At 51.1% G+C, this 27,323-nt stretch overlaps 1 protein-coding gene across 3 annotated transcripts; it reads left to right on the forward strand.

Annotated features, from left to right (window-relative positions):
- The first annotated feature begins 1,412 nt into the window (after positions 1-1,412).
- Positions 1,413-27,323, forward strand: ATN1 (atrophin 1). 3 transcript variants are annotated; one of them, XM_033051619.2, is made up of 10 exons: positions 1,413-1,499; positions 18,048-18,240; positions 18,439-18,576; positions 18,950-19,063; positions 20,355-22,369; positions 22,582-22,804; positions 22,913-23,630; positions 24,931-25,074; positions 25,332-25,512; positions 26,071-27,323. In XM_033051619.2, exons 2-10 carry the CDS (start codon positions 18,163-18,165, stop codon positions 26,102-26,104), a joined length of 3,645 nt encoding a protein of 1,214 aa, XP_032907510.1. In that variant the 5' UTR covers positions 1,413-1,499; positions 18,048-18,162; the 3' UTR covers positions 26,105-27,323. The 3 variants fall into 3 exon arrangements, with proteins under 3 accessions (XP_032907510.1, XP_032907509.1, XP_032907511.1); XM_033051618.1 differs by lacking the exon at positions 1,413-1,499 and adding an exon at positions 1,665-1,938; XM_033051620.1 differs by lacking the exon at positions 1,413-1,499 and adding an exon at positions 1,950-2,029.

Raw genomic sequence — 27,323 nt, forward strand, 5'->3', positions numbered from 1 at the left:
GAGAGTCCTAGGGAACCACAGCACTTCAGGATTACAGATTGCAGGGCAGAGGCTCCCAGCGAGGCACAAGACAAAGAGGCAGGCTGGGGAGAAGGGTGGATGTGAGAATGAATGAGGGCTATAGACGTGAAGCATGCTGATGTTATGCAACAAGGCGCTGCATGCCAGTGGGGCTGGCTTGGGAATGAGAAGCACCAAGAGCAATAGTGAGGCCCCGAAATGGCATGGCACCCCTGGGAAGTGGATGTGGAACACTTGCATTGGGAGCAATCTGCTTAGATGGGTGTTGCAGGGACATTGTTATTAATGATTTTTAAAGCGTTGGGATGAATAGCATTGCTGAAACCCCCACAAGGAGAGGAATACATCTGTATTCAGTGTCGAGTTTGGACGCAGTACAGTAAATAGTGCTCGGAGCCATGTAATGGACAATGAGAATTGCTGAATAAAAGCCTGTGGAGAGCACGCCATCCAGCCTGCTCACTAAGAGGTCCTGCCGAGGAAATATTTTGGGATTGCGCTTGAAGGCCAACAGAGTAAAACTTGCCCATCTGCACATGAAGGTTCCCTTATTTAAACAAACAGCCATGCTCATGTCTGTGAGACAAGCTCCAGGTTTGCCCGCACGATTGCTGTGCCTTCTGCAGCTAAACAGGGCAGGAAGAGCACCACTTGTAGCATCTCCTCGGCCCCCAGCCCCGCGCTGCCGCCGGCCGTGTTCCCGCAGCAGGCAGCGGCTGGAGCTGGATTAGCCCCTCGGAGGGCTGGCCGGGTGACAGAGCCGGCGGGCTCCGCGCTTCCTTCCCAAAGCCTTTCCTCCGACAGCAGCTTTTCCAAGATGGCCATCGACGCCATGAACTTGGCCAGCGAGGGGAGGCAGACGTGGGGGAATGTTTCACGTTTCTACGGCTGAGCCCCGCCGCTCCCCCGCACCGTGCGGCCGCGGGAGGCGGCGGGGGGGCGATGTGGCGCCGCTCGGGCGAGGCCGCGCCAGCCGGATCCCGCATCCCGCCGCTGCCGTGTGTGTGTGTGTGCGTGTGCCGGGGGGCTCGCATGCCGCCGGTGCCGCGGCCGGTGCCGTGTGTGTGCGTGTGCCGGGGGGGTCCGCAGCCCGGTGCGGGCAGTGCCGAGCGGCCCCCGCACGAGGCTCGCGCTCCCTTTGTGCCGTTGCCTGGCAACCGGGCGGGGGATGGGAAGTGGGATCGGGGGGGATGGATGCGCGCGCGGCCGCACGCCGATGAGCGCCCGTCGGGCGGCCGCCGCCCCCGCCCCCCGGGACGCCCCGCCGCAGCCCAGCCGGCCGCCACCCCCCGCATCCCTCGGTCGCCTTGGGCCCGTCCTGCCAAAAACGCCCCTCTGAGCTCTCTCCCCCCCACTTTGCCCGGCCTTTGTGCCGGCGCCGGGGGCCCAGCGGTGCGGGGCGCGGCTGCGGCCGGGGCCGGGCTGGTTGCTCGCCCCGCGCCCGCGTCTCCTCCTACCCTGTCCCACGCTGCCCACGGGTGGGTTGGGGGGTGCGGTGTGTGTGGGGTGTTTCGCGGGGAGGGGCGGCGGCGAGCGCGGAGCAGAGGGGCGGGGGAGGGGGCTCGTTCTGGGCCCTTCGGAAATGGGAGGTGGCTAAGGCGGGCAGCGGTGGGAGCGATGGGAGGGCGGCGGGGCGCAGGCGGAGGCGCCTGAGCACGGCGGGAGAGGGGGCGACAGAGCCGCGGGGCGGGGGGGCCCGCTCCCCGCCGCACCCCCCCCTTCCCGGAGCCGCTGTCCCTGCTGCCGACCGGTTATTCCGGAGCCGCGAAAGGAAACGAGGGAGCGCGGAAAAGGAGGAGGGAGGAAAGGGAAAAAAAAAAAAAAAAAAAAGGAGGGGGGGCAGCATTTAAATCCCTGCCCCCCGCTCCTCGCCGCCTCCATTCCTCCCTTCATTCGACCTCCCCTCAGGAGCCGCCGGTGAGTCCCTCGCCCGCTCCAGCCGCTCCCGCTCCGCTTGTCATTGTCGCCCACTCGCTGCATTCTTTCGCGGCTGGATTTTAGCCCTCCGGTCCGTCTGTCGGGATGGGGAGCGAGGCGGCGCGGGGGGCAAGCACCAAGAGTTGGGGGGGGGCAGGAGGGGCGAGAGTGCGATTAACCCCCGCGGCGCTGGAGAAGGGTCCCCGGCGTTCCCTGCCCCTGCGTGGATATGGCGAGGGGCCGGGAAGGAGCCGGGACAGCGCTGCGGGGTAGGGGGGCTCTGTGGGGCGGGGGTCCCGACCGCAGCTGGGGGCGCTCCGGCATCGCCGGGGGGCGCTGCCCACCCGGGGCTCGGCTGCGCTGGACGCCGGCGCAGCGCCTTCCCTCCCTCCCTCCCTCCGGAACAGGGGGCGGGGGTCGCGGGTCGCGCGGGGCTCCGCGCCCGCCGCGGGGGTCCCGGGGCGGGGACACCCCCCGCCGCGCGCTGGCGTGACGTCAGCGCCCGCGGAGCCCCCCTTCCCTGCGGCGGGAAGTTCGGCGGGGGCAGGGGCGCGTGGGGCCCGGGGGGCGCGGGCGGGCGGGAGTTGCGAGTTTGCGGCCCGGCGCCGTGCGGGGAGGAGGGCGGCACAATGCTGGAGGCGACCGGCTCCCGCCCTGCCTGCCTGCCTGACTTCGGAGGCGCTTCGTATTGTCCCCGCTTTCCCAGGTGCGGCCGCGGAGCGGGCAGGAGGAGTTGGGAATAACGTTTCCATCGGGGCGCAGAGAAGAGTGTCGGCTCGCCCGCCGTGGCTGCAGAGGGCCCGGGTGGGATTCCCCCCTTGCCGCTGCCCCCTGCTCTGACACGGCAGGGTGCCGCTCGAGGAGCGGGGCTCTGGCGAGACCCCGTACGGCTGGGTGGCATCAGAGCGGCGGCTGCGCTTCTCTTGAACAGGCCAAGATCCCTCAGTGTGTTCGGCTGCTTGACCATTGGTTATTCAGGATTTCTGAAGAAGTGGCATCTGGGTTTCCCACATTGCCCTTTTTGGCTATGCCATGGAGCCGGTGGCTGTTTGCCCTGCTGGCTTGTGCTGGCCTGTGGCCGGCTGGTCTGCTGTTGCCCAGCGAATTGCCGGCTGTATTTTGCCGAGTGGCCGCTGTGCTGTTGAAGTGGCAGCCATTTGGTCACCGTGGCATTACTTTGCACGCTGCCTTTGCTTGCCGTGGAGTTCTGCCTTGATAGCTATTGTACGTTCCCGAAGTTGCTTGCCAGATGGGCAGGGTCCTTCCTCGCGTTTGCCTCAGTGCCGTGGCTGCCTTGGGTTCCACAGCCGATTACTCATTTGCCAGGATGTCTGCAGGGTCTGTTTTTTGCAGGGCTGTGCCTCGAGGAGCAGCATATCCTTACCAAGCCCAGCACCCAAATCTGTTGTCATTATTTCTGGTTGTACTGGGTGGATTGTATAGGAGCCGCTATGCTTTCCAGCCTTAAAAAAAGCGAGGAGAAAGTAGTAAGCCATTATTCCAAGATGTGTAGCAGCAGAGTGAAGGAGGAATTGGAAATGCCATTCATTTTGTGCCCACCTGAGTGCTGGAACATGGTTACACACCCTTCAGGTGTGTAAGCTCCAGAGTTCAACCTGGAGTTCTCACAGCTGTCTGAGTTGAAAGCTAGACTCTGTTTTCTTCTAAGCCCGAGGGTATTGTGCATCACCATTGTGCTGCACACCCATTCCCAAGGGGCTGGAGCTCCGCAGTCATTACCTATGGGTAGGACACTTGTAAACGTGAATGATCAAATTGTTAATTTGGAATTATTTTCGTTCTTTTCCCTTGTTTCTTGGCCAAATTGTTAATGTTATTTTGTGTCTGTCATTTGTGATGGCACAACCAATCATTTGTGTATTTCCCCAACTTCGTAGGAATGAACTGTTGTTTCAAACCAGACTTTTCCAATTATGATTGAGGATGGACCTTTTCAAGCATGGCTGAAGAGTGAACTTGTAGTACCATGGCTCTTGCTGAAAATTGTAAAAAACCTGAAAACATTTGAAAATTAAATGTACAGTGAATCTTAATGAACAAGATGAACAGGTTTAACCTGCTGCAGTGACCTGCCTTTACCTCTCTTCATATTAATTTACCTCCTCCCTGTGTTTTGTACCTCTTGGATACCTCTGAAAGGTTCTTGCATTCTCACCTTTAGGTTTTCCTGAACAAGGAATTACTATGGCGTTTCTTGTGGGTGTAGTGGTATTCCAAAATTATAATGGTCATGCAAGGAGCTATGATTCTATAGCATGGTGAGATTGCTGTACTCAAGGCAACCTGATCTGTATTGTTCTTCAAGAGGAGGAGGAGCATCTAGCCCAGTCAGACTAGATGATCATTGTAGGGCCCTTCCAACTGAAATATTCTATCCCGGTTTTATTTGTGGGTGAAATGCATAAGGCAGGTTTTTCTCTTCCCAAAGTTCAGCCCCTGTCACTCCTTGTACACCTTCCGACTTTGTCCTGGAGCTCTCTCATGTTCATCAGTGTTTTTCTTGGGGATGGAGGTGGAGTTGAGAGAAACAGTCCATGTGGAATACACAGCTGTGTAGGGAAGGTTTATTTATTTACCAGGTCTAAGGTGTAATATGTTTGCAAATGCAATCTCTGGGATTGGTTTGTGCACATGTTCAACTGTGCACCTCCTTAAATACCTACCTGAATGTTTATCCATCTTATATTATTCCTCCTTGTTCCTAATGCCTTTTCTTCTGAGAACCTGGTTTTCTTTTCTGTCAGACTTTATATTTCCCAGTTCATTTCCTTCTCCCAGTCTCTTTTGGACAAATAAACTATTTTCTTGCCTTCATTGGATTTTCTGGTCTCATTCTTCCTCCATTAGGAGATGCTTTGGAAGTATGAAATATATTTCTTGTGGTTATCACTTCATCTCTTCCATCTGTACTTCTTGAAGACTGTGTCTAGTGAAGTACAAAATAGCAATGCTTTACAAACTTCTTAAAGGCTGAAGGAGAAGGCAGTACAAGTTCTGACTGTTCAAAAGTGAAGGCATCTCTGAAGAAGTTGTGCTCCTAATCAAGTGAGCATACCTAGGGTGGATATTCTCTTCCTGTGATCCCTGCTGGGGTCTGGTCACAGCGGACGGTTTAACATGAACACAGCATGCTCCCTCTCAGTCCCTTCCCTGACTACTGAGGCTTAGCAGTGCCCTGGCTGGCCAGGTACATGTCCCACTGCTCTTTGTCACATTGAGATGAGCACTGGAGGGTCTTTCTGTCCTTCCAGTCACGTGTTGGGCAGTCGTGGGCCCACAGCCCATGTTCTCAGTGAGGTGTGTATGGAGAATGATGAGAAGGGGATGTTTCCAGTTCAGGTAGCTTGAGCTTCACCTCCCTACCAGTCTGGTTGGCTGTTTGGGCTTTGAATGTTTGGGGACAAGGATTTGGCCATGTTTTAAGTTTAACAGAAGTCAACTTTGTAAGGAAGTGATCCTTTCAGGAGCAGTGCCTAACTTCAGCTCTTAAAATCCTCCTGCAGAAGTTTCTGACTGTCTGTTTTCTGTGTGTGTTGTGGCAGCAAACACTGATTTGTTGTTGTCTCCTCCTGTAAAAATATCAATGTTTGATTGATTGTTGTGGCAGTATTTTCACCTACAAACCAAAGGCTAACTGCAATATCTTCTCCAGGCAATTTCAGCCAATGATAGTCTGTCTGGGCTTTGCTGAAGAAGGGGAGCTGGTTGCTCTCAATCTTACTTCATGTCTTTTGGCCTGTTGACATTCTTCATCACAGGTAGTTTAGCTGGAAAATTTTAGTCTTGCACTTCCCTGCTGTACAATGCTCTTGGTGATAACCTGTTTCTTCCACAAGGTCTCTCTGTGCTATAGATCACTTAAGCAAAGGTTGCATTTGAGCAACCTTCATTTGTTTGGACAGTGAATTGGATTTACTCTCTGTGTGTGTATATATTTATGTGTGTGTGTATATCACAATATATATGATCGTTTGTATAATATATCTTATATGAAATATAATGTTATATAGTTATTAAATTTTATATTGATATATATATAGCAGAGTGTATTGGATATAAAGTGTATCTATAGCACAGTATTTTGGATATACCGCTGTTTTTTTTTCTTTCGGGCAGTGCAACAGATGAAGTGATTTACCTCAGAATTATTCAGAGTTTGCCAGACATGTAAAGAAGGCCCACTGTCCATGGAGAGTGGTTTACCCAGTCATGGTTATCCATCAGGCTTTCATCATACATTGCTAGACTATTGCTTTCAAAGTCTGTTTTCACCCAGAGCTAGGTGGGTGAAGCTAGACCCCATCACCTTTTGGCCAACTTCTATGACTACTAAAGAGTTTAGTATTGAAAAATCTGTTCTCGTTAACTGGCTGGTCTGTGCAGAAAATATTAAGAGCATTTATTTTACAATAAAATAACAGAAAACCCTTTAAAAATTTCAGTGATACACTAGATTCATATGCAAGTTTTTCAGGTGATTGATTTATCTTGCTTTTCCAATTTTGCACTATTCCTGTGTTGGATTTGTCTAGCTTTAGCTAGATCCATTGACTATCCATTTGATGTGTAGGTTAAAGAGCTGTCAGAAATCTTCTCCCTTTGTAGTGCTCATAGGCCATCTTCAAGTCTCCTTTTAACAATTTCTCAGGTAAGCTGTATTTGTTCATCACATTTCTCAATTTGTCAGCATCCTTTTTGGAGTACATAAATAAAAATGGTGCACCCTATTCCCATAATTGCCTTACCCATCCTATGTATAGTCAGACAAAAATCACCTCTCTTTTCCTTTTCCTGAAGAATATTCCTTTCTCTGTGCACCAGTGGATTTCACTCATTCAGGATAAGCCTTCTTAGAAGTCTTCTGCTGAGAACTCATGTTCCAGTCACTAATTACAGGGTCTTTTCTGATCTTCTTTGTGTCCTTAGATTTTTATCCTTGGAAGCATTCTGCGTTCTTCTGTTCTTGATGTAAAAATCTTGGATATTTAAGATGCTTGTCTGTCTCTGCGACTGTGTTGCATCAGTAACACCAACTGGTCTGTGCCAGAGTTTTCATGCCATCATTTACCATCTCACTTGCCTGACCCGCAAACCTTTATTCAGGTATCTGGAGACATTGTTCAGTTGCTGCCTTCACTAGCTACCAGCGATTTTCCACATTTGGCTGCCGTTGCCTCTCACTGACGGGGCCTTGCTTTGTGACAGCGGATCCGTGTGTGACAGTGGATCCGTGTGTGACAGCTTTTTGCTGGGAGGGGTCCTGCTTGTGCCATAGCTGTGCACCAAGCTTTATCCTGCAGGTTGGCACATGCTATTTTACAGAGATTACCCAAGGAGTTAAAAGTATCTTAACCTAAGGTTTCATTATCTCTGGTGCCATTTCTTGTGACAGTGCAGTCTGAGCTTCGTTTGGGCTCAGTCTCTGGGCTTTTGAGTGGGTGCCTACTTGAGAGGCAGAGGCCTGTGGGCTTGCTGAGGCAGGTTATACATCACTATAGATGGTAGCACTTCAGCATAGATTGCCTGCTTTGAATTCCTTTGGGATCACAGAGAATTTTGAATACTTATGACTTCTAATCCTTCACTGTGTCATGACCAGGAAGACCTTGATTTAGCCATAAACCACTTGTTTTCCAATTTCATAAAATCACAAGGACTAAAATCACCATGAGCTTGGTGAAGTGTGTAAGACAGAAGCTCTCTTTCCTCCCAATGGTGGTTCAGCACTGGCACAGATTCCTAGGGAGGCTGGAGATGCTCAGTTCTCTGGGGTGCTTGTCTAGTTTTGCAGTTTGCTGTAAACAGGGCTTTTGAGTGGAGACCTCCAGCATCTTCTTCCAAGGCAAATCTTCCTGAACATACTGTTGGGTGTTTGTTCCTTTAGCCCCAGGGATGAGGCCAGGATCATCCCACTTGGCCAGTCCTGTAGACTAAGGAGAAGCTGTGAGATTGCAAGCCTAAGAGTGACTCAAAGTTTACCAGTGACTTATATCTGCTGTACTATTGTTCCTGTGTCCATTTCCCTGGCCCTAGTTCACTTCTTTTGTTCTGGATGTGTCTGTCCATCTTCATCCTGTTCACATGCTTGTCCTTGGCACACGGCTCTCGTGTTGTCTTTGCTGTCAGTCATGAATCTCTGGAGAGAATCTAAAGTGTGTCCTTTAGGTCAGTGGTGCAAAGTCATAAAATCATTTAGATTGGAAGAGACCTCCAAGATCATTGAATTCAGCCATTAATCTAATACTGTCATTTTCTAATCTAATCTAATCCAATCCTGTGCCATTTTCCTCTGATACTCCTATAGCTTCCAGCTGTTTTCAGTGGAGAACCTGCCACAGCCACATATGGTTTCTAGCTATCCAGAAAGTGCTGGTGATTCTCTCTTGAATGAAACCCTCCAGTCTCCCATCAAACACATAGAACCTTCTTGCACCCATGGTGTCCTTTAATTGGAAATTCTGCAGCCACCTGTTTCAAGAGCTACTCTTTGTTTTAAGTTGGTTTTGAATGTGTTTCTTTGTAGTGTTGTTTGATGGTCATGAAATTTGTACTGGAAAGGACAATAAAAAAATTATTTCCTACCTAACCTCTAATTTTCATATATGGCTTTATGGCCCCCAGTCACATCCTCAACCTCTGCTCTGGGCAGGGATGTCTAACCCACTCAGTCGTGCCTCTTCATTGCCCCTTCTAGTTCCCATGGAAGAAGCAGAATTGCACACACATTTCAAGATATGGGGAAGCCATAGGTTTGTGTGGGGGCATAATGACGTTCTCCTCAGGAAATTCTAGCATGCAGTTTCCTTTCTCGATGGCTGCTGGATGCCAACATCCCATTTTCATGGACCTGCCTCTTACATCCATAGGGCATCACTCTTGAGTTGCACTGATCAGCTCAGCGTCTGTATGTCCCTTCCAGCCAGCATCTTCCTTTAAGTTTCTGGGCAACCGCCTTGTGATGACTTTGAGTAATTTGCTTTGCATTCTTAGCAAAGGGACATCTGTCTATCAAAAGAGGCTTGTGAGGTTTTAGAGTAGACCCTTGGCCCCTAACAGCTCCACAGGTAAGATGTGCTCAGGTGTTGCAAATATAGAAGATGCTGCACTTTATAAAGTGTGGGGAGGATGATGCATTCTTCCTCTGGATCGTGCATCTGTAGGCTCCATCCCACTTGCAGAAGATAGAGGCCAGTGTGTTTTGTTTCATGATACACCATAGGGCTCTGCCAGCCTGTATCTCCCAGAGATCTGGAAGCCCTCCTCTGGGGAGACAGAATGATTCTTCTGGGATTTTTAAGTAAATCTGTTACATACTTAACAGTCATTTTACTGTGCCCTCAGGAATTGTTTTACGATTAACATAACCTTCTTTGGTACATCTAACCTTCATTTAGTGAATCAAACTTTATTTTCAGTTGCTTTTGCAAAATTTAATATCTTCTTCTATGCTGTAAATTAAGCTATTGTTAAATGCATGAATGTTTTTATTATTTATTACCTTGCTTTAGCTCTGTTATTTCACTCTCTTAATCAGAATTTTTTTTCTCAGATACATTTTTGTTTGAATGGAGGTTCCAGAATTAGAGTTTTCATACTCAAAATAACATTCTTGCTCCTCATGGTTGTGCAAAATTAAGAAAACAAAACATTAATATAGGCTTAATAAAATGTAAACTAGCTTTATTTCCTAAGACAGCCAGCACTCTTCACAGTTATTTTTAGTATTCTTATTTGGCACCCTTTCCTGAAGCATAAGCATTTTAATTTTTATTTATTATTTTACTGCAGAGAAGGGACACATAGGTAACAAGTGAATTTGTCAACAAGTAGGACAAGGATATAAGCTGTTGCCTCAAGATGAGTCTCTTTTTTGCATGGGAGGTCTTATTTTAGAATCAATTTAGGATATTTTATACAATGATGAACTGATTTGGCTTGAAAGGAGCCTTAAACATCATGCCGTCCCAAGCCCCCTGCCATGGGCAGGGACACCTTCCACTAGACCAGGTTGTTCCTGGTCCCTTACAACTTGGCCTTGAACACTTCCAGGCGTGGGGCATCCACACCTTCTTGGGAAACCTGTTCCTGTGTCTCACTACCCTCATAGTAAAGAATTTCTTCCTTACATTCAATTTAAATCTGCCCTCTTTTAGTTTAAAACCATTGCCCCTTGTCCTGTCACTGCAGGCCCTGGTAAAAACTGTCTCTCTGCCTTTCTTATAAACCACCTTTATACACAGTAATTTCACAACCATAAGGCGCACCGGACCGGGGAGTCGGCAAAATTCGCAGCTTTGTAGATCATGTAAGGTGCACTGGACTATAAGGCTCACTTTTTTTTTTGCCAGGAAGATCCATGCTGCGTGCAACAAAGTAACGAATTAGTAATGGAAACCCAGCATCGTGGAGTTTACTGGCAGGGGCTCAGTTTGGAAACATTTTTCACAGATCGGCATAGGCTTTCAAAGGCAGCCCCAGGTGCCCTCCCCATGCAGTGGGCCCTGGCACTCCCACCCAGCCCCGGTGCCAGCAGGCACGGCTCGGCGCAGCCACAGGGCCACCTCCCCCTTGCAGCTCCATGCTGCCGCGATGCTGTTCCCCCTCACGGCTCCGCGGAGGCACCGTGCCGTTCCCTCGCTCGGCTCAGCGCTCCTGCCGTGCCGGTCCCCCTTGCAGCTCCATTGTGTTGCCATGCTGTTCCCCCTCGTGGCTCCGCAGAGCCGCCCTGCTGCCTGTCCCTCGCTCGGCTCGGTGGCGCCACCGCTTCTCGCCCCTTTCCCGCGGCTGCATGGGCTGCGCTGCCGCCAATTTCCCGTGGCCGCAGGGGCTGCCCTGCCGCTTTCCCGTGGCCGGTGGCACTTCGCTCCCCTCGCGGCCAGCGGCGCCCGGCGGCTCCTCATTCCCCCCATTCCGGAGCTGGGGCCGGCAGCAGCTGCTTCCCTCTCCACGCAGCTCCTGCCGGCCATGGCCGCGCACTCCCGCCCCCCCTCGCGACTCGGGGCTCCTGCGGCACCGGCCCCCCATTGCGGCTCACACTTCCAGGGTGGCAACTTTGTACATCATATAAGGCGCACCGAACTATAAGGCGCACTTCCGGGTTCGGGGAAAAATTTTAGTCAAAAGGTTGCGCCTTATAGTTGTGAAATTACTGTACTTAGAATATCAGAGTCACGAATCATTAAGATTGCAAAAGACTGCCAAGACCATAAAGTCCAACCATTGACCAAACATCACCTTGTCAACTAAGCCATAGCACTGGGTGCTATGTCCGGTCATTTCTTCAACACTTTCAGGAATGGTGATTCCACTGTTGCCCTGGACAGCCCATTCCAAGGCTTAACCACCATTTCAGTGAAGAGATTCTTCCTGATGTCCAACCTGAACCTCCCCTGGCACAGCTTGAGGCCGTTTCCTCAAGTCCCATTACTTGTTGCCTGGAAGATGAGGCTGATTCCCACCTGGCTGCATCTACCTTTCAGGGTGTTGTAGAGAGTGTTAAGGTCCCCCGGGGCCTCCTTTTCTCCAGGCTGAACACCCCCAGCTCCCTCAGCTTCTCTTCACAGGACTTGTGCTGCAGACCCTTCATCAGCTCTGTCACCCTTCTCTGGACTCGCTTCAGCACCTCAATGCCCTTCTTGAGTTGAGAGGCCCAGAACTGGACACAGGATTTGAGGTGTGGCCTCACCAGTGCCAAGTACAGGGGAACAATCCCTGCCCTGGTCCTGCTGGACACACTTTTGCTGATACAACACCCAGAGTATTTTCCCTACCCACTAGGGGGGTCACCTGCTCTTGCCACCAGCTCACTCAGGACCCTGAGCTTAAAAGCTTCCAGAAGGTCTTTCCAGAGCCTTCCCTTCTCCGGGCTGATCATCTTTCATGGCCTCTTCTGGACTCCTTCCAGCAGGTCCATGTCCTTCCTGTGCTGGGGACCCCAGAGCTGGATGCAGCACTCCAGGTAGGGTCTTGCCAGAGCAGAGCAAAGGTGCAGAATTCCCTTCCTCACCCTACTGCCATCCTGCTTTTGATGCAGCTTAGTTCATGTTTGGCTTTCTGGGCTGCAGGTGCACATATATTAGCTCACGTCCAATTTTTTTGTCCACCTGTATCCCCAAGATTTTTGCCACAGGGCTGCTCTCAGCCTTTTCATTCCCCAGCCTGTGCTGATCCTGGTGATTGCCTTGACCCATGTGCAGGACCTGCACTTCACCTTGTTGAATTTAATGAGTTTCACATTCCGCTCCTCAGTCCTGTCAAGGTCCCTCCAGATGGCATCTGTTCCCTTTAGCCTAACAACCACTTGACTTGGTGTCATCTGTGAGCTTGCAGAGTGCACTCAATCCCGCCATCTGTGTCATTGATGAAGATATTAAATAGTATTGGTCCTAGATTCTTGGGGGACTCCACTGGTTCAAGGTTTCCACTTCGACATTGAACAGTTTACTGTAACTCTTGGGATGCAACCATCCATCCAGTCAACAAATACCATGGAGATTGGTTTGGCAACTATGTCAGCTGATTCCCTCAATACCCTGGGATGCATCTCATTGAGTCCCATGGACTTGTTCGTGTTCACTTTCCTCAGGTGGTCTCAAACCTGACTTCTTACAATAGGATTGTGAGTTGGCTCTATATACATAGATAGATCTAAATTGAGATAGTCCATTCAGCTTGTATTAAAAGTGTGTGCAATTCACCCTCTGGCGCAGAGTGAAGTTTCTGAAAGCATACATTTACATTTATTATTGAAATTTATTTTAACACGTGTCATAGTGACCCATTCTATGCCTTATTTTGAAGAATCTAGTGAAATTCCAGTATGCTGCCAATATGAAATCAATGTCTTTATAGAAAATAACAGAAATTGACAGCTGGCTCTATTTTCATCCTAGATTTATATTTTGACCTCTTGAGCAGTAGTCACAGTTTGCTCTTGTATTCTAGGTGTTTCTGTCTGAGTTTGCCACATAACACTGTGCTTGATGCCAAACCTCCCTGGCAGGTCAGCCCTTCCTGGCTGTGTCTCATGGTTGCTGGTGGTTGGATGCACCTGTCCGAGGCCTTGTGGTGATGTCTGCTGAGAACTGGGAGGTGTGTGCAGAGACCCTGGGGTCTCTGTGTACAGTAACCTGCGAGAAGGTAACCTGCAGGAGTCCTGCTCCTCGATTAATTCACTTCCCAGCCTGAGTTCACAGCCCCTGCATCTACCTAGTGTTATAGTTATTTTTCTTATTTTGTAGTCATTTTCTGTCAGTAGGAGACAGAAAAATTATCTTAATTTGAAAATTACCTTTCATTTGTATACCTTTGTATATTTATCCTTAACAAGATTTACTGAATATAGAAGATTTGCGAGTCATAGCGATATTCACACCCAAGATAATATTAGCCACAAATGTTTACCATCTTGATGTTCAACCATTTTGGCATCCCAATCCCTTTGCTTGCAGAGTCATTTTCCCTTTTACAGCAATGTCACACTCCCGGTATGTATCAAAAGACTTTAACATGCAGCCTGAACCCTGACCTGTTTTTTCATTACTATCCAGCACTGAACATGGTACCCTTCCCCTTCCTTCCCTCTCTTTCTCCATCATGCCCTAGAGTAAAATGCCAAGGTTCAAGCATGAAATCAGGTAATTAGCCATTGGGGAATGCTGTACTTCAGGCTGTCTGATTGCAGTATTTGGGACAAAACTTAATGTTTTCGATCCTACAGAGTTGTTAAAACCGATTACATTTCTGGAAATTTTCCCTTCATTTTACAAAATGAGGGAGATTGAGACAGGAGTTAAAAACTTTTGGGACCATCATTCATTGGGCAGTTACACACACAGAAACACACACACTGCTCTTCTTCTTAGTGATCTTTATCCATGAAAAGGGATCCATCAGTTATTTTCCCAGCTTATTCTCAGGACACTTTTCAGCATCTGCAATGTGTTAGAAAACAGCTGTGTTTGCTTTGCCACCCTGGTTCCTCCCTCCAGTGCTAGTCCATCCCTTTTTAGAAGTGGGAAGAGAAGAAACAGGATGGGAACAGAGAGCCATTGAATTGCAGAGAATCAGACTCAGTTTAATTCTACATCTGACTTCTGAGTCCCTGCCTTTGTGTACCAAATGCCTTGGATTTCATGTAGGATTTTGGATGTGATTCCTACATTTCAGAAAATGACTTAAAGAGTAGTCACTGTGTACTTTAAACAGTTCCCAAATGAAGAAGACGAAGTTTGCACTTCAGAACATCTGTACTTAGGCTAAAGCTGGAATTCCACTGACTCCTTACTCCAAACTTGCATGGACTAGTGGAAGATGGCTTTGTCTATAGTAAATAAACCAAAAACGGGATAATGTTAGCTCTTTTTTTCTTACATGACACTGATGCTGGGAGCCTTCAGCTCTCCCTTCTGCTGGCATTGGCCCCAGAAAGGGCTAGCTAGACCTTAGCTGGCATTTGACCTTCTCAAGCAGACTGGAGCCCTGGACTTGGGCTGCCTATCCTGGGGCTTGCTCTGCCCTTGAGCACCTGCTGAAGTATCAAAAGCCTTCATCCATGGCTTTGGCAGCATCTCCCTGTCTTCCCAGTCTCCGTGGAAAGGGGCTCCGTGCTGCTGGACACGTGCTGGGTGTACCTATGCCTGCAGTCCCAGCATGTGCAGTGGTTTGGGCTTGTGACTCATTCATCATTCACAGTTCTGGCCAAGCCCTCAAATACCACCCCAGAAACTTGGTTCCCATTTCCTCTGTTTCTTTTGCCATCTAGGAAAGTTTATTTCCTCAAACCCACAGCCTAATGTGTAAATACTCTCCTGACCCAAGGACAAACATTCAGCCTGCTTTCTGAGAGGTAAAACCTGAGTGCTTCTCATTTGAGATGGACTTATTTCCAATTTGGTTGCCTGGGAGAATTGCTCCACATGGCAGCCTGGGAAGGAGAGAACCTATTTGTGTCCTTCAAGAAAAGAGGAGCTGGACCTCATAAGCTTCTGCCTGCCCATGCAGGACAGTCCAGGCTTTGGGAAGGAGAATTACTCGGAGCTGGGGAGGAGGAGGAGCAGGATCCATTTTGAATGCCATGTGGGGGATGCCTGTTAGGGTGTGTGTTGCTCGCAGGAGACTTCACCAGGGCTTACAGGAGAATATGGAGGGGTTTGGGCAATAAGCCAAGCCAAGCTGGGTTGTATGAATCGCAAACAGAAAATAGAAACTTGCAATGCCTCATAACTCAGTTGAACCTGTAAAGGGTTTCACAGGGCCAGGGAAAGGTTAACCCTTCCACAGCAGCCCTGTCACACCTCATAACCAAAACCACGGTGCCCTAAGAACTGTTCAAGAGACATTTGCAGGGATCTTTAGGGATGGGAAGGGTTAGGTGTAACTTGCTAATTGTAGAGGCTCACATTGCAAGCTTTTATTTCATAGATGTTAAAATCAGAAGGCAGATTTGTGATCCTCTCAACTGCCTGGAACAGTTGCTATGCTGAGCTAATAATGTGTGCATCAATTCTCTTACATATTTTAGTAAAATCTTCATTGTCTAAGTGACAGAAACTTCTGCCTCAGTCAGTGGTTGATTATGTCTCTTGAAATATCGCTATTGTTTCTGGCTTTTTTGTTAATGCATATTCAGTAGTTGGAGTAAGTATGGAGTGGGTATCCCTTTCAAAAAGGGAAGTTGCAGTTTGTGGTTGGCTGCATGTTATTTCCCTGGCTGACTTTTATGGGAAGAAGATGGTAATTGTTATTCCAGGGTTGCTGGAAAGCTGAAGCGAGACCTGTGTGCTGCGTTATCACTCTGGCTTCTTTGGTGTGGGAGGTGTGGGTGGTATCCCTGTGGAACGCAGGGAGCAGTGACATTGGTAGCATGCTGTTGCTGCTGCTGTGCCTTCAGAGCTGAGCTAATACTTGCAGGTTGCCACCATGGTGTGAGTCAAAGTTGAGTTAAATTAGGATCACCTTACGTGTTGCAATCTTCTGTTTCACATAAGAAATGTTGATTCTGGATGCTTATCTAGAATAGCATCAGTGTAACTGGCTGAATTAGCAACCAAAGGCCAAAGCAAAGCGTGACAGAAATACGAGGCTGTAAAAGAAGTCAGCGGGTGGGGATTGGGAGTGGGCTCTGCCTCCATTAGGTCAGCTATAAAACATCATCAGCTATTTTCCTATTAAAGAAGAGGTTTCAGTTAATGAATTGATGTGTGTGGGAATTAATGCTGGTTGAGTCCCCCTGGGGCTTCCGTGATGAGGGTCAAATAAAATATTAATGGAATTAAAACAAACAATCCCTTGATTTTCTTAAGTACCTTCCGGATCGGTTTCTCTAAGCATTGGTCAGGGAAGATGTGGAGCCCCAGGAGAGTCAGGCCAGTGTCATTACTCCCATTTCAATGTAAGGGAGATGAAGGAGTGGAAAGCAGTGACCCTGGGGCCACACAGTCCAGCAACAGGGCTCCACAGAAGGTCTGAGAGTTCTCCTGTCAGGTGCTTTTTCTCTGATCCCTGTTTTCAGCTCCCTTCTGCAAGAAATGTAAGTCATCCAGGCTGCTTCTGCACTGCTTGTTTGGAAACTGATCTTTCCAGGTGTGGGATGGTCTTCAGGAGTCCCAAATAGACTTCTTATTCACAAAATTTCTTTGTGCTTCCAGATGAGAGAATAAAACCCAGTAGTTGTGGTTTTTTTATCCTGGTGCCTCTTCCACGGGACACATTCCCTTGTCTTTCAGATTGTCTGTTTCAGAAGCTGAGTATAGCAACTCAAATGACAGGCTTGGGAAGGATAAAGTCTTTTTGGTTTATGTGTGTGCAGTGCAGAGCAGTGCTAAAGGTCTTTAGCTTGCTGGTTTCAAGCAAGCTAACTTCAGGAGCTGAATAATTTCCTCTAGTTCCCAGGCTAACACAAACATGGTACTTCCATACTCTAGAGTAGGAACTGTGTGATACAACAGGGTGTTAAATACCTACAGTAAAATGCTTTTGGACATGGCACTAAGCTGTAAATTGTTCCAGAGAGATCTCAGAAATCTTCCTGCTGCTGCAAAGTGTAAGGATGTACTCTGCATCATACTCTCTGGGTATGGCTCAGTCTGGTACACTGAGAAACATCCAGTGGGTTGAGGACGAGGAGGAGACCCTGGCAGGCACTCCAGGCTAAACAGAGCTGATGATTGTGTTGTGCAAAAGCAAAGCTAAATGTGTTTTCTCACACCTATTTATGTACCTTGGGCATGGAACAGCCCAAGCAAGACTTGTCACATTTTCTGTATAACGTGGTGGTGCATGAGTGCATGTGGATGTGCTCTGGAGAGGACAGGGCTGTACAGTGCCCTTCAGCAAAGGCTGCTTTGCTGAATGACAGATGACACAAGGCTAGCAAATGATGGCACATGGCCAGGTAAGGGTGGTGCAACTTCCTTCACTGACAACAAGTGCGAAGACAAACTAACAAAGTCAGAAAAATTGTAATTGGGAACATTTTAAAGCACTTTCCTGTTATTTTTTTCTCAAGGAAAGGAAAATACTAAAATTACTCCAGAAGACAGGTAACACTCTGATAACCATGCCTTCTTGCATCTTCCAAAGCAGCATTATTGGGCCCTGAATCATAGGATTAGATAATCACAGAATGGCTTGGATTAGAAGGAGCCTTAAAGATCATCTACTCCCAACACCCCTGCCATAGACAGGGACATCTTGCACAAGACCCCATCCAGCCTGGCCTTGAACACTGCCAGGACTGGGGCATCCATGGCTTCTCTGGGCAACCTCTTACAGTGCCTTATCACCCTCAGAGTAAAGAGTTTCTTCCTAATATCTAATGTGAATCTTCCCTCTCTCAGTTTGAATCCATTGAAAATGAATACCTCGCATCGTGCACATATCACTCCTAGAAACTGAAAATCAGATATGGCAGTGGGCAAATCTTTTCCCACACTAATGGGAGAGTTTATTGCATTATTGGCAAACACCCTTGAGTCTCTAAATAAGGAAACAATAATAATTTTGTCATATTTCTATTGCAAACCACAAAAGGATGTTCAATAGTCTGCTCAGTCTTTCTCCCCCCTTACCTCTTGTCTGCCTTCCAGGATTCAGTGGGATCTTACTGCGTGGCTGGTGTAGCCAGTCCTTCCCTTCCAGAAGAACTGCCCATCTCCGTCTCCTCGGAAACAGCCGAAGGGGGTTGCAGAGTCATCAAAATTTATGTTTTCATCAAACCGGGCCAAGGAGAATGGGGGTCCCACACCCAAAAGAATGAAGACACGACAGAACAAGGACTCAGTACGTGAGGTGGGAGAGGGGGGTGGGACACAGGAGCCAAGCTGGAGGTGTGCGTTGGAACTGAGGCTCCCTGCAAAACTAGTGGGCATGAGTTTGGTACAGTGGAGTGCAAGAGGTTCAGGGACTTGGGGAGGCTGGGCAAGGAGCAGGAGTGGTGGGAGATGCAAAGCAGGACTGACACAGTGAGGTCTTTCTTAGATGTCAATGCGGAGTGGACGGAAGAAAGAGACTCCGGGGCCCCGAGAGGAGCTTAGGTCACGGGGTCGAGCTTCCCCTGGTGGTGTCAGCACGTCCAGCAGTGATGGCAAGGCTGAGAAATCACGACAAGCGACAAAGGTAATATCAGCTAGGACACAACTGGGGGGTGCCCGAGGACTGCCCAGACTGGGTGGGATCCATTTGAGGATCCAGGGACACAGACCAGAAGAGATCCACTAAGGAACCCTTGCTGGGTTAGCTTCCTGAAGTGGGCAGAATCCCTCTTTGCTCTTGTCCTCACCATCTTGCACTTTCCTAAGAACTGGTGTCCCGTCTCACCAGGCCCTTGTAGTGCTAATTTTTGACGTATCCTGGGTCCATGTTGCTCTGCTAGTGTCATCAGCATGGGTCATGGTGGCTGTGTCTCACCTGCTGCACTCTGTGAAGACCTGTCTGGTTGGAAGATTTCTCCATGACCCTCCACCTCTTTGTTCTCCCTGTCTCCTTGCAGAAAGGCCGTTTGGAGGAATCCTGCACCCCCAAAAGTAGTAAGCAGGGCCGAACAGAAGAGATCTCAGAGAGTGAAGGAGAGGACACCAATGCTCCCAAAAAAACCAAAACTGAGGTGAGCTCTCCCTGCTGTGATTGCCAGCATGTGCCCAGTCCAGAGCAAAGGAGTCTCCAGTTTCCTCTCTGTGCTGCTCATGCCTGCCCACCTTGAGGTTCCTGCTGCTTGGGAGCCCTGACACCTTGGGTTTTGCACTGCAACTCTTCCAACCTAAATGGCTTTTACCTGGCTACAAAAATGCCACCAGGAGTGATGGAGCAGATGGAGGCTGTCTCTCTGATTTGCTGTGCTGTTGGAGCTGGGGATGTGCCCTGCCTTTCCAGTTTAGTGGCAAGAGCCTGGCTCCGTGCACAGCTGCAGGTTGGGTTGGAGTCAGTCCCTTCTGATCCCCAGCACACTGTGAAATGGAGGTGCTTAAGTCATGACGGGTTCCAGGTGACAGTCATGCAAAACCTGCTCATGCACACGTGGAGTCGTGGCAGGGCTTTCCAAAACACTGACAGCACCAGGCTGGATTGATGGTTGGGTGGTTGGAAGACTCCAGCTCTTGTGCTTCTTCATTCCCTGTTACCCTGTTCAGGAACTAGCTGCTAAGGCCTACAAAACATGGGGATGCTTGCTCATGTTAAGAATTCATTATAATTCAACCACCTTGGTTACACTTTTGTAATTTCTCCACATGGACAGTCTGTTCAGCTCAACAGTGATATTTTTTCAGCTTAGCCTCTCTTGCTTAGAGTGGCATTTGTTGGTTACCCTTACCCATGATGACTGCTTAATCACCAATGCACACTGTCTGAGGCAGCAGGTAGTGGGAAGGAGCAGGGATTGGGAAGCACAGGGGGAACTCCTGGAAGCAAGGAGTGAAAGGAACAGTGAGAGGGGTCTGGGGGGAAGCTGGTTTCCTTGTCCAGGGAGAGCTCTGCAGGGACAAGAAGAGCAGTTCTGGGTCTGGGGCCTGTGCTGGGACCCTTGTGGTATGTGCTGCTCCATACCACCAGTGATACCATGTCCTGGCCAACAGCCCATCACCTGTATCTGTTCCCTCTCAGTCCTGTGTGTAACAGTTCCCTGTTCCTCCCTCACTGCCTCTTTACACAAGGTACCCATTGTTACCTCCCTCCTGAACATGGAATGCTCATGAAGGAGACTTGAGAGCACCGGAAAGGAGACAGGAGGACTGATGATCTGTATACCTTGACAGACAATGTCCCTTTTTCCTCTGTGAGGTTTTCTGGTGCTGGGGTTGGCAGAGAAAGGTCAGAAAACAAGTTCTCTGGGAGCTCAAAGTGTGTCATGTATGGTCTGGGACGCCTCATAATGCCTTTCCTCCTCTTTCCAACTTCAGGAGTTGCCCTGTCCTCGGTCCCCATCCGATGTTGACAGCCTTGATGGCCACAGCTTCAATGATGAGATGAGCAGTGACCCACGGGACATTGACCAGGATAACAGGAGCACCTCGCCCAGTGTCTACAGCCCTGGAAGCGTGGAGAATGACTCCGACTCTTCTTCTGTGCTGTCCCAGGGTCCATCTCACTCCTACCACCACCCCCCACTCTTCCCTGAGAGCCCGCCAGTAGCTCCTCCTCCTGACAGCCTGGCTCGTCCACCGGAGCCCAGCTTTGGGCTCCCGGGTGATGTGCACCCTCAGGGAGCCCCCCCAGGAAGTTATCATTCCCAGCTGGAAGGCCAGGCTTCACGCATTTTCCAGGCTCAAGCCCCACAGACACCTGCCTCCTCCTCCTCCTCCTCCTCCTCCTCTTCCTCTTCCTCTTCCTCTGCTGTTGCTGCCCCTTCTGCTCCCCCTTCCTCCTCCTCGACCTCTTCCTCTTCTTCCTCTTCTTCCCACACTCCCCTTTATCCTACAGCCAATGTGGTCCAGGTTGGGGCCAAAATTGCAAGTGGAGTAGGGGGACTCCCAGCACCAGGGGCTCGTGAGCAGACCCTTAGCGCCAAGCACAATCCACCACCTACCACCCCAATCTCACTGGCATCGGTAGGAGGAGGGCTCCCCCCTCAGAAGACGCCCCCAGCCAATCCCCCAGCTCCCTCAGCCTCGGCCCCTTCCTTCCCCCATGTCTCCTCCAACCTGCCTCCTCCACCCGCCCTGCGCCCCCTCAACAACGCAGTGGCTGCCTCCAGCTCCCCAGGGATGGTGGGACAGGCCCTGAGCGGCCACCTGCCCTCGCCCCACAGCATGGGGCAGGACAAGGCACCGGCCCTGGCCCCCTCCCGCTACCCCTACGCCCCACCACCACTGCCGCCCTCCAGCTCCTCTGCCCAGTACCCCCAGCCCTCTCCGGGCCAGCCCCTGCCCAGCTACAGTGCTTCCTATGGGCACTCCTTCCCCCCGCCCAGCGGCCTCTCTGTCTCCAGCCAGCCCCCCAAGTACACCCAGCCCTCCCTGCCCTCGCAGCCCGTCTGGAGCCAGGGGCCACCCCCTTACAGCCGCCCCCTGGGCAATGCTGGCTCCCACCCCACTGCCCCTTTCCCTGGCCAGTCCCCCCATCACCAGCAGCCTCCTCAGCAGCACCACCACGGCCACGGGAGCAGTGGGGGCATCTCCCCAGCAGCCACAGCACCTCCTCAGCCCCCCGGGGGCTACCCCCATGGCCTGGAGTCCAACAGCCATCACCCTTCCCATCCCACCTACGGGCTGCGCCTCTACCCTCCACACAGCCAGGCCGCCTACAGCCAGGCTCCCTCTGCCTCTGCGGCCGCTGCTTCCTCTTCCTCTTCCTCGTCCTCTTCCTCATCCTCCTCTGCTGTCTCTTCCCAGGGAAGCTACCCCAGCATGTGCACGCACCCACCGGGACAGAGTCCTGCCACCTACACCTTCCCCCCTCCACCACCCCCCTCCCCTGCTCATGGGGCTGGCCCTCCAGTCACCTCTGCTGCCACCACCCTCTCCACCGTCATTGCCACCATGGCCTCCCCCTCTGCAGCCCCCTACAAGACGGTCTCACCCCCAGTACCCCCATCAGCTGTGGCCCCATATGGGAAACGGGCGGCTTCCCCTGTCGCCACCTTCCAGCCCCCAGCCCCCTACAAGCCAGGCTCACCCCCCACTTCCTCGGCTGCCCCTTTCCGTGCAGCCACCCCTCCTGGCTACCGAGTGGCCTCTTCCCCTGTGGCAGGGGGCTACAAAGCCCCCTCGCCCGCCCCCTCTGCCCCACCACCCTTGCCAGGGAGCATGGCTGCTCCAGCCCCGCCGCCACCCCCACTCCCCCTCAGCACTGCTCAAATCAAGCAGGAGCCGTCGGAGGAGTACGAGCCCCCAGAGAGCCCTGTGCCACCTGCTCGCAGCCCCTCGCCGCCCCCCAAGGTGGTGGATGTGCCAAGCCACGCCAGCCAGTCCGCCAGGTGAGGGGAGACTGGTTTCTCCAGAGGATGGGGAGGGATGTATGGGGCAGGGAAGAGGAAATAACCCCAAGCCTGAGGTGCAGCTATGCCCTTTTGCTTTTTTTGTGATGCTCTTTACATTCCCACAGTGCCTTTCCCACAGTATCTGTCCCTGTCCCCATCTCTGCTCACCAGCCCTTTCAGCACTGATAGGCTTCACCTCTCATCCCCAGATTCAACAAACACCTGGACCGTGGCTTCAACTCCTGCTCCCGCACAGACCTGTACTTTGTGCCACTTGATGGCTCCAAGCTGGCCAAGAAAAGAGCAGACTTGGTGGAGAAAGTGCGTCGAGAGGCTGAGCAGAAGGCCCGTGAAGAGAAGGAGCGGGAACGGGAACGGGAGCGGGAGAAGGAGCGGGAGCGGGAGAAGGAACGGGAGCTGGAGAGGAGTGTGGTAGGTCTGGGGGTCCCACTGCCACAGCGCAGCCGGGGCGGATGCTCCAGGGCCCCATCGGCCGCTCCCCGCTGGGACCCTGAAGCCAGTCTCTCTGCTCTTTTGCAGAAGATGGCCCAGGAGGGCCGTACGGTCGAGTGCTCATCGCTCGGGCCGGTTCCCCACCGCCCCTCCTTCGAGCAGGGCAGTGCTGTAGCGACTGTTCCCCCATACCTGGGCCCTGACACCCCAGCTCTGCGCACCCTTAGCGAGTATGCCCGGCCCCACGTCATGTCTCCCAGCAACCGCAACCACCCTTTCTACGTGCCGCTGGGTGCCGTTGACCCAGGCCTGCTGGGCTACAACGTGCCAGCCATCTACAGCAGCGATCCGGCCACACGGGAGCGGGAGCTGCGGGAGCGGGAGGCTCGCGAACGAGACCTGAGGGACCGGGACCTGCGTGAGCGTCTCAAGCCTGGCTTTGAAGTCAAACCAGCCGAGTTGGAGCAGCTCCATGCCGTGCCAGCTGCTGCCATGGATCCATTCCCACGCCATGGCGGGCTGAGTCTGCAGACAGCCCCTGGCCTTCATCCTGCTTTTCCCTTCCACCCAGGGCTGGGCCACTTGGAGCGGGAGAGGCTGGCGCTGGCAGCTGGCCCAACCCTTCGTCCTGACATGTCCTACGCTGAGCGCTTGGCAGCCGAACGCCAGCACGCCGAGCGGGTGGCTGCTCTCAGCAATGACCCTCTGGCCCGGCTGCAGATGCTCAATGTGACGCCTCATCATCATCAGCATTCCCACATCCACTCCCATCTCCACCTCCACCAGCAGGATGCCATACATGCAGGTAAGGGCTGCATGGTGATGGTGCTCTTCACCAAGCCCTAATTTCTGTCCTACTGTGCGTTCCTTGCTTTCCCTCTCTCTGGCCCTGGGGAACCCTAAAAGCTGACAAGATTAAATTTTGAGGCCATAGATCTTCAGGCAGAAGAGCTCAATACCATGATCATTCTTCCTTGCCCCCACTCCCATCCCACCAAAGGCACTGCTGATCAGTGGCCAGCAAAATTGTTGGCACTGTGTCCTTTTGTTCTGGATTTGTGGGGCCACAGTACAAGTGCTGGAGTCCCACTGACTGCCTGGGTGATGCTGCTGTGTGCTTTCCTTAGACTGGAGTCTGCAGAGGGAGCAGGAGCCCTGCTAGAACCATTTTTCTGTGTCCTTAGCACTAATGAAATGTTGGTTCTCAGGTTTGCTCCTGTGGCTGCAGATAGTGGGATGGGATGGGATGGGATGGGATGGGATGGGATGGGATGGGATGGGATGGGATGGGATGGGATGGGATGGGATGGGATGGGATGGGATGGGATGGGATGGGATGGGATGGGATGGGAAGGGATGGGAAAGGAGGTGGTCTAATTGTAAGGAACTGGAGGCAGCTGCTTTTCAGAATTGAATGGTGGTCCCTTCCATTTCCAGATCCTGTAGGAAAGCCAAGTAAAAGGTTTAGGGATGAAAATCTCAGGGAAGCAAAACCCAAGCTACAGTGCAGTAGGAAAAAAGTTTTGTGCCTGCTCAGGTGCTGTGAGCAGTCAGTGGGCTCTGGTGTCAGAGACGCTGGCTCTGAGCAGCTGCAACTGCTTGGAGATGGCACGACATACAAATTAATGTCCATTTTCCCTACAGTCCATGACTGGACATGTTACTCTGCGTGTTGAGTCCAAACCACTAGGAAGATAATCTGTCCTGGATAAGACCTGGAAAAGAAAGCAGCCAGTATAAGTATGCATGTGATTGGCTGTCGGGGTGACAGATGGGCGTGATATGGGGTGCAGACCTGATTGCAGAGCAGGTTCTTGGAGAACCCTACTAAACTTTTAAGGAACTGTGCTTCTGAGGAGCAGTATTTCTTCCTGAGGAGTTGTAGGGACAGAGTTCTATGAGACTGGTTCACATAAAGTTCAATGCAGGTAAAAAGAGCAAGACCCAGAAGGAGATGACACTGTGAAATTAGCTGTGTAATCGTCCCATCCCTAACACACTCTGACCCTCTCTCTCCCTATCTGTTTTGTGAGGCCTTGTGCCTGTCTCTGTGTTACCTGCTACAAAGCCTGGGACAATTATCTTGTGGCATCTTTTCTTCCTAGCCTCGGCCTCCGTTCACCCTCTAATCGACCCCCTTGCCTCGGGATCACACCTCACCCGGATACCATACCCAGCTGGAACCATCCCCAACCCTCTGCTGCCTCACCCTCTCCATGAGAATGAAGTGCTGCGCCACCAGCTCTTCGGTAAGGAAGTTCACAGAGGCTGCTGTTCTCCTCCAAAGAGCATCAGCAGAGTTCTGAGGGGCAGGGGCGTCCTGAGGGGTCACAGCACCAAACTGAGGTCTGTGAAACAGAGCGTAGGACAGGCCCACACTGTCAGGATGAGCAGGTCCTGCACTGGGGCAGGGATGGGAATGGGAGTGCAGCAGGGTCTTGATGGAGCTGTGGGGCCTTGGATGGAGCATTAATTCGGCTCTTCTCTGTGTCACCTTTGGCTGCAGCCGCTCCCTACAGGGACCTGCCGGGCTCGCTGTCGGCGCCCATGTCGGCGGCACACCAGCTGCAGGCCATGCACGCGCAGTCGGCTGAGCTGCAGCGCCTGGCTCTGGAGCAGCAGCAGTGGCTCCACGCCCACCACCCTCTGCACGGTGTGCCACTGCCCACACAGGAGGACTACTACAGGTGCGTGACACTGCTCTCGCCTCACAAGAACACCTCCAGGCCCAGCCCTAGCGTGGGGCTGGCACAGGCAGTGGGAACAGGGAAGCATTGCCCCATTGGAGCGGGTAACTGTACCCAAGCTCACACTGGGAACGGGGATGCTTTGCTGTGGGGCACAGCTGTGGGCTGGCTACCAGGAAAGTCATACTTGGCAAGTGGCTATTCAATGGCTAATCCCTTATGTGGTCTCAGCTCCTCCCGTCTGAGGGGGGAGGTAATTTATATGCGTTTCACACATCTTAATGCAGTTATGACTAACCAATACCCCTGCCAAAATACAAAACATTTTATAAGGGTTTGATGGTTTTGCCAAGACAAGGCATTCACAGGTGCACAGGGTGGCACACTGGGAAAGAGAGAAGTGCAATGTTGTACCTTTTCAATAGTATCTCTACTTCAAGGATCTACAAAACTTTCCAAGCCATCTGTGTTGTGTGGTCTAGATGAACAAAGGCAGGGGAATGTAGTAAATTGCCTTTTTCCCTTTCACTATCACCTTGTTCCTCTTTTTTATCCTAGCCACCTGAAGAAGGAAAGTGACAAACCCCTTTAAATGGACTTCTACTGTCAGTGTGACATCATCATGTCTTTCTCTCAAGAGGAGAAATCAATCAACCAAATCCTGGGGGAGGGGAAGCTGCAAAGTGACACATCCTGATCTCACCATGCAGTAGAATACAAGAGAAGATAACAGAAAATATGGGATGGTATCCTGGGAAAAGCGGAGGAAATGGGGAGGGGACTGAAACAACACTAATGGACCTGAAGTGATCGGTACGTGATTTCAGCCGAGCTCTGACAAAAAGAGAATCAGCATTGCACAGAGCTCAGAAAGACAAAGACTGACGTGAATTCAGGGTGGCAGCAGCTCCATCCTTTGTTTTGGAGGAATAGTTGCATTAAATAAAAAGTGCAGAGCATTGCAGGACTTCATGTACAGGATGCTCCTGCCTTGTCTGCTTCTGCAAAGAGGAGGTGCAGCCAAGTAATAACTGCAAACCCAGAAGAGCCTTTTTTCAAGATGCCTCCTCGACGCCCCATCCCCCTTTAGGTGTAAGATACTGCTTATCGATACAGAAAAGCAACATGGAACTTTTTCAGATTAGCCAGAGCAGCTTCCCATTCTCCCAATGTCCCTTCAGATGCAGACAGTGTTCCAGGCCCCTTCCTGAGCAGCCTCTCCTGCCTGTGGAGGGTCTGGTCCCAGCCATCAGGGTGCAAAGCACCACAGGACTGTTTGCAGGACGGTGGCTGTGCTTTCCCCAGCTGATGGGAACGGGCACGGCCATGAGGTGCAAAGCACCAGCAGACTGTTTTGGAGACTGCCATCACCACCGTGACCCTCTGAGCCCCATGGGGAGAGCTGGAGTGGCTGAGCTGTGACACTGCCTCCTGGGACTGTCTATAAGATGGTGGCTGCCCCTTTCCCCTCACCCATCCTAATTGATGTACTTTAACTCATGCACATTCTATTAGACGTGGCAGTTTTATGTAGCAACTTGTGACTCCCTTGCCCCCCGCGTGCGTGTTCTGATTTCACAGTTGTATCTCTCGATTGGTCCCCCATATATATATATATTTACTTAACCATTAAAGGAAAAAACAACCAACAACCCAGCTATGGAAAAGAAAAAAAACAACCACCCAAACGACGTTCCCCACGCACTCCCGAGCCTTGACACACATTCTAATAATTTATATATATAAATATATATATGAAGCTCTTAAAAAAGAAAAAAAAAAAAAAAAAAAGACAAAAAAAGCCCTTCCAG

This window comes from Catharus ustulatus, chromosome 2 (genome assembly GCF_009819885.2).
Source record: "Catharus ustulatus isolate bCatUst1 chromosome 2, bCatUst1.pri.v2, whole genome shotgun sequence".
Lineage (NCBI taxonomy): Eukaryota > Metazoa > Chordata > Aves > Passeriformes > Turdidae > Catharus > Catharus ustulatus.